At 36.5% G+C, this 6994-nt stretch overlaps 2 protein-coding genes and 1 non-coding gene across 3 annotated transcripts in view; 2 read left to right on the top strand and 1 right to left on the bottom strand.

Annotated features, from left to right (window-relative positions):
* LOC116844806 (ras suppressor protein 1) overlaps nucleotides 1-2121 on the top strand; it is a 2947-nt gene extending 826 nt beyond the window's left edge. Inside the window, exons 2-8 of the mRNA XM_032816853.1 lie at nucleotides 73-123; nucleotides 224-344; nucleotides 428-546; nucleotides 614-696; nucleotides 809-923; nucleotides 1421-1553; nucleotides 1758-2121. Of these exons, the coding sequence (XP_032672744.1) occupies nucleotides 73-123; nucleotides 224-344; nucleotides 428-546; nucleotides 614-696; nucleotides 809-923; nucleotides 1421-1553; nucleotides 1758-1842 (707 nt within the window). The 3' untranslated portion in view covers nucleotides 1843-2121. The remainder of the gene's footprint in view (nucleotides 1-72; nucleotides 124-223; nucleotides 345-427; nucleotides 547-613; nucleotides 697-808; nucleotides 924-1420; nucleotides 1554-1757) is intronic.
* Nucleotides 2122-2351: 230 nt separating this feature from the next.
* Nucleotides 2352-2433, bottom strand: Trnas-gcu. The gene has a single exon. It is a non-coding gene; the product is annotated as a tRNA-Ser (tRNA).
* A 2014-nt stretch (nucleotides 2434-4447) lies between these two features.
* On the top strand, nucleotides 4448-6695 carry LOC116844887. The gene has a single exon (XM_032817008.1). It carries the CDS (start codon nucleotides 4577-4579, stop codon nucleotides 6668-6670), a length of 2094 nt encoding a protein of 697 aa, XP_032672899.1. The 5' UTR covers nucleotides 4448-4576; the 3' UTR covers nucleotides 6671-6695.
* Nucleotides 6696-6994: the final 299 nt, after the last annotated feature.

The following is a 6994-nucleotide window of genomic DNA, read 5'->3' as shown; positions in this document are numbered from 1 at the left end:
TTTTTTATCTTATTATATGACGAACTTTCCAATCCGAGGTGAAGCCGGGCTTTACCAGTTGCTATGTTTCAGTGAACATGATCAATGTAACGAGGCTGACGCTAAGTCACAATAAAATTCAAGGTAAAGTTCTATCCTGACGTAATCCTCCGCAAGCGACACATTAACGCTGCGTTGCCGCTCGAATCGATTATTCACGCCAACGTTTACTTTCCGATCGCAGCGGTGCCACCGGGTCTTGCAAATCTGGTCAACCTGGAGATACTGAATCTCTTCAACAATCACATCACCGAGCTGCCCATCTCGTTGTCGCAAATGCCGAAGTTGCGAATCCTCAACGTAGGGTCGGTAAACGACTTTCGTGAAACGCGTATCTTATTAATTAATTTGTTGCGACGAACACTTAAGTTCTCGTTTCGAACTGTAGAATGAACCGGTTAGACGTGCTTCCCCGCGGCTTCGGTGCGTTTCCGGTCCTCGAGGTGTTGGATCTTACGTACAATAATCTTAGCGAGAAGAATCTGCCTGGCAACTTCTTCATGATGGGTCAGTCATAATCGTTAGGATTGATCGGCCGTAGCTTCGTGTGTTTTGACTTTTCTCTTCTCTTCAGAGACCTTACGAGCTCTTTATCTGGCTGACAACGATTTCGAATATCTGCCGCCTGAAATCGGCCAGCTAAAGAATCTCCAAATTGTAAGCATCTCTTACGAGACTTCTTCCTTTCACGGCTTTTTCTCATTTTCCTTCATTCTTTGTGAAGAAGATTCGTTTCCGCGTGGATTCTTCGATCTATATCTGTTTTTAGCTCGTGTTGAGGGAGAACGATCTGGTGGAGTTGCCGAAAGAGATCGGGGAGCTGACTCGTCTCAGGGAACTGCATATCCAGGGCAATCGTTTGACGGTGTTGCCGCCCGAAATAGGTAGATAAGACAGATAGACAGATAAATACTCAAATAAACTGAGAGAACAAATATCTAAAAATTAGTAAATATTTACTTTAGTGGATACCAACATAGTATATTTACTTAAATTTAAATTCTTTTATTTAAATAGAATAAATAATTGTTTCTATAAAAAAAATAAAGTTCCCTTAAAATTTTAAGATAATATATATTTTCTTATTGTGAGAAATATCTTATATATTGATATAAGTAAATACGCTGTTAGTACTCACTAATTAAATATTTCCTTTAATATTACTCTCATTAATTTTTTCTCTTAGTGTAGCATAAGGCATCTCAGAATCATCCTGAACGTGTCTAAAACGCGTGAAGAGTGTCTTAGAACGTCCTAAGCATATTTAGGATTTTAGGGCACTTCTTGCCTCATTGGAGTAAATAGATAAATACATAGATGGATAGAGAGAGATAGATGGTTACGATGGAATGGATAAGTGTATAAGTGGATGCTTTTGCAGGGAATCTGGATCTGGTGGGTAACAAGGCGGTGTTCCGGATGGAGTTCAATCCGTGGGTCACCCCGATCGGCGATCAGCTGCAAGTGGGCATATCTCACGTTATGGACTACATCCGGTCGGAAACTTATCGATAGTAGGTACCTTTTGGTTCTGATCGTTCCGACGATCTTCAAAAACGATCAACGGCCACGTTAGTCGTCTCGAATCGCGTGCGCATCATTTTCTCGCGGACAGTTCGTCGTATGCGATTCGAGAGGATTAAGTTGATAAGTTGAACGTAATTGTCGATCGGCTAGCATAAACGAGGGAGCATTTCGTCACCTGTCGCTTTTTGCAGCGTGTATAACCGACACCAAAGTGCCAAAGGACCGCCGCCCCCCATTGAGAACGACAAGACCAAGAAGATCTCGCGCGCTCGTTGACGATCCTCCTCTGTGTCTGTGTGTTCGCCCACGTATTAATCACATATATCGTTTCGACTAATAATTCAGAAGTCTCGAACGGAGAAATCGCTTTTGCAAGCCACGTTACTGCCAGTAACTAATTATTAATTTATGAATTAAATACAATTAATTAACGAATCCAGGAGCTAAATCAAGTGCCTTCCAGAGTAGGTTTGACCATAACAAGAGATTGTCTATGTTTGTAACATTGTTATAAGTTTTCTAATTGTCCATCGAACTAATATATATGTACATCTACACACGTATATATTATTAATTAAGATTTAACTAAACAAATATATATGATAAATATATGATAAATATATAAAAATATATGAAAGATATTTTCGCTAGTTTTGCTTCGCGTTTTCAATTTCTAGTTTCTTCTTATTTCCAGCTTGAACGTCGCTACCTGTGATGGCACATCGGTGTTCAGGTACATACTTAGTGTAAATTTCATTTTTATTTGGGCGTGGAAAAAAATTGCTCGACGAGGATGGGATTCGAACCCACGCGTGCAGAGCACATTGGATTAGCAATCCAACGCCTTAACCTCTCGGCCACCTCGTCCACTGGCGGGCTACTCAAAAAATGCATCTGGTACGGGGTGCCAACCCTCTGTTGATGTAGGATTCCCTCTCGACTTACTAATGCACGCGCAACGCACACACTTTCAGATGATGGAAAAAGTGTGTTATATTTTGAAGGGAGTCCCTTAATTTCTTCTTGATCAACTTCAATTTTTCGCGCGTAACACATGCTTATTTTGCGGCGGAAAAATGATTTTCCAAGCCTTCTAGATCCTCGCGCCGAGTCCCGTCGTTTCTCCCAGCAACGAAAACAAAATGACAAAACAGATCGTTTCGACAGAGTTCGCGTCGTTTATTATCATCGACGAGAGAGTGTAGGCGCGTATTCTCCAGCCGGGCCTTAACAGCGGCTATTTTCTAAATCGACGGATCACCGGACGCGGACGCGGCACAAAGACGAAGAGCGTCCGTTGTAATTTTCGATATGCGGATACTCGCGCTCCAGATCTTATCCCGGATCTCGCGAGAATTTCCTTCCCCTATTATCTTTAATGTCGCCGATCGCGCATCGCTCTGCTCGGCACCGTCGCGGAATGCGCGCCGCTCCGGTTTCAACCGCAGTGGCGAGCGGCAAAAATCCCGAACATTATTAAAACCAGTTTATTAAAACCACGCGCGCGCGCGATGCCATCCGCGGTTCATCTCGCGCGATCGCGTTGTAATTGCGCGCGATTTATTAACGCCGAACACGAACGGAGATGATCCATGCGTCGATTGCTTTCTCGCGGAGCGTCTAATAACATTTGAAACGTGTATAAGACGCGCGAAGGGAGTCGCCGAAGAATAACGCTCACTCGCGTAACGCGCAAACAAATTAAGGTAAAGATACTAATCCCTGGACACGTATTTAAAATCCTGGACATTCTTATTGTTTTGAGTTTTAAACACGAATATTTAAACTGTTAACATAGAATATATTTACATACACAATATTTATACATTTTGTGTTGTAAGTTTAAATGTTTGTATATGAGGACTAAAACAAAAAGAATGTTCAGAAGTGTTTAGATATACGTCCGAGCATTGGTACTTTTACCTTACGTATGACAATCGCCAGCTCTCGGTTTCCGTATGGATACTGATTTAATGAGAAATATGGGTGTGCCACAGCAAAGATATTTCATTTCATCCAGATATTTCACTATATTCAGTACTTATATATAATAATCTAAGAACTCAATCTTTTTTTTTTAATAAGAAGTCTTAGAGAACATCCTTCCCCTAATTTCTAATCTGCTCCTTCTTGCTTTCAAAAAATGATAACATTAAACTTGAAGAAACATTCGAATAAAAGATTCGCTTGCTTTTAAATCGTAACACGAAATTCGTTCAATTAGTCTTCTTCCTCGGTAGAATCTGTTTGAAAAATCGTGGACTAACGTCAGATGAATTGAAACGTGAGTGGGAAGAGTCATCTGGAGTTATAGTCAGCGGCCGTGCTGGCCGAAAACGCTTGATGCGAGTACTCAGATTTATTAGCTGATGCGGCAATTAATACCAGCACTGTGTTTATTGAAGGAAGTCGCTTGGTCAGACACGCGTTTAAAGGCACAGCAACCGCCATCTGACGTGAGCCGAGTCGGTTCCGTTGGTCGGAGCGATAAAATAGAGTGCGCCGGAGTAGCCGATGACGCATCCTCCAGGGCCGGGGAACGCGGATCGATCTCGCGGATATACCCCTCCGAAGGCAGTGCTGGCAGTTCGCGATATTTTCTATATAGACAGAAGCCCTTGTGCGCATGCGTGAAGTGACGTAGCAGCTCGACGTAAGCAGTTTCCAATGACGGCGTTAGGCACTAATAGGGGGTTCTTAAGGGACATGCAGAAAATACTCGGCCGTCTGTCTGTGTTGTTTGCCTGGGAGTGGTTAGGTTAGATAGGTAGTGAAATGACATAATAATAAATTAGTATAATTAATATAGTTATAATAATTAGTATAGTTATGTAAAATGTGATAATAAGTATATATAGTATATATTAATAAATAAAATGTGATAAAAAGTGCAATTTTAATATAAAGTGATATTGTGATATAAAGTGATATAAAGTGATATTGTGATAAAGAAAAGTGCAATTATAATATTAAGTTAATTAAAGAAAAAAGTGCCATATTAAAGAAAGAAATGGATCAACAACAGCCTTCGTCATCAAGTGGCATTGAGAAAAAGAAGAGGAAATGTGTGAGAAATAAATTTCAATATGAATGGTTAAGTATGAATATTTTCAAAGATTGGTTGGCATCGCATGAAAACGATGAAAAAGCTCTCTGCACAGCTTGTAATAAGATATTAATATGCGGAAAATCAAATTTAATTTCACATTCTAAAACAGAAAAACATGTAGAAAATATGAAGAGTCGTAATATCACTCTATCTGTTTTATTGCCTGTTAAACATAATAATATTTACGTGGACCATGTTACTAAAGTAAAAATAGCTGAGATAAAATTAGCTGCCTTTTATGCAACACATAATATAGCTTTTGAAGTAGTTAATGACATGGTTCCTTTGCTAAAAAATATTTTTACAGATTCACAGATAGCTAAAGATCTAACATTGTCACGGACAAAGTGTAGGCAAATTATTACAAATATTTTGGCTAAACGCGAAAGTGAGAAACTTATTAATAATTTATTAAATAATAAATTTTCCATTTTACTAGATGAAAGTACAAGTATTACAAATGATAAAATGCTTTGCATTTTAGTTAAATATTTTTCTATAGAAAATAAAACAGTTATTACACAGTTATTAGAATTAGTTTCTTTAGATGCAACAGATTGTTCCGCAGAAAAATTATATTCTGCGTTTGAACAGTGTTTTAAAAGTAAGAGGATACCAATGTCGAATATTGTAGGAATGGCTTCTGATAATGCTTCAGTTATGATAGGTGATAATAATTCTTTCAAGAGTAGATTAAAGAAAGAGGTACCGGCCCTCATTGTATTAAAGTGTATATGCCATTCCTCAGCTCTTATCGCAAGTAAAGCTTGTGCAAAATTGCCGGATTCTTGTGAAAATCTTTTACATGCAGTTGCTACATATTTTTCTGGCAGTGCTAAAAGATCAGCTATTCTGTATGAGTTTCAAACATTTTTTGGAGTAGCATCAAGAAAAATTTTGAAATTATCAGGTACAAGATGGCTCGTCTTACAAAAGTGTGTTGAGAGACTTCTCGATAATTGGGAAGTTTTGAAACATTACTTCAACCTGGAATCTTTTGAACATAAAAATAACTCGGCACATTTAATTTCTAATTCTTTAAACAATAAAATTATTAAAGCATACATGTTGTTTTTGAAGTATTCTTTAACTTTTTTTAATAGTTTTAATGCTTTGCATCAGTCGAGACAAATCTTAATTTATAAAATTGCTGAAAATTGTGAGCAGTTAATGAAACAGATAGGAAAAAATTTTTTGATATGTAATGTTTTAAATAATATTTCTGATAATATTTTAAATCCGGAAAACTTTTTACCAGTTAATTGTATCAATGTTGGTTCAGACTGTGAGTCATTTCTCTTAGCAGAATGTCCAGATTTTTATATAGAAATAAAGTCGAATTGTCTACAATTTTATATTACCGCGATGCAAGAAATGCTACATCGTTTTCCATACAATGATGAAATCTTGCGCGAATTAAAATTTTTAGATCCCGAAATAGCTTTGCATGAGGAAAATAGAGTCTTATTTCCAAATTTAACGAATGTAGCAAAACGTTTCGGTATATCTGATATTACGACTTTATGTAATGAATGGCAAATTTTACCTTCACAATTTGATGACGCGAATAAAATTGTTTTAGCCAATTTCGAAATTCTTGAAATGTGGAACACTATTTTTGAGAAAAAAAATTGTAATAATGAACCGTTCTTTCCAAATTTAGAAAAATTAGTACATGGCGTTTTATCTCTTCCACATTCTAATGCTGAAGCAGAGAGGATTTTTTCCATCGTCACTGATGTCAAGAATAAAAAGAGGAATTCTATTAGTATCACTTCTTTAGACTCAATTTGTAAAATACGATCCAGCTTTCAGGCTCATAATGTAGATTGTAGCACTTTCCAAGTTGATTCTAGACACTTGGAACTGCATAATACTAAAAATTTGTATTGCGTAGAAAGAAAAGAATTTAAAAGTTCAAATAATACCAAAGATTTTAATGATGATAATGAATATGAAGATGACATTAATTATGAAGTATATGATGAAATATAGACTAATATTTTATTTTAATATTAGCTTTTTTAATATTACTAAAAATACTGAGATTAACTTCATATTGTTACATAAAAATTAACATTTATTATTATAATATACTACAGAAAAAATTTCTTTTACAGATTTAAAAATATTTAGTTATTTTTATTTGTCATGCTGTCATTGTCTTCTATATTTTGGAGCACTGGCACTTCTTCTCTTTTTATTCTGTTTCTACTAAATTCTTTAATTAACAATGCATTTCTGTCACAATAATTTCGAATAGATCTTTCCTTTGATAGATAATTTTTTTTTATATAATCATATACTTTTTTGTATTTT

Source organism: Odontomachus brunneus, unplaced genomic scaffold, assembly GCF_010583005.1.
Source record: "Odontomachus brunneus isolate Ranch 3 - 2012 unplaced genomic scaffold, Obru_v1 Obru_scaffold_047, whole genome shotgun sequence".
Taxonomy (NCBI): domain Eukaryota; kingdom Metazoa; phylum Arthropoda; class Insecta; order Hymenoptera; family Formicidae; genus Odontomachus; species Odontomachus brunneus.
Note: the sequence above shows the minus strand (reverse complement) of the source record. Positions and strands in the feature narration are given on the sequence as shown.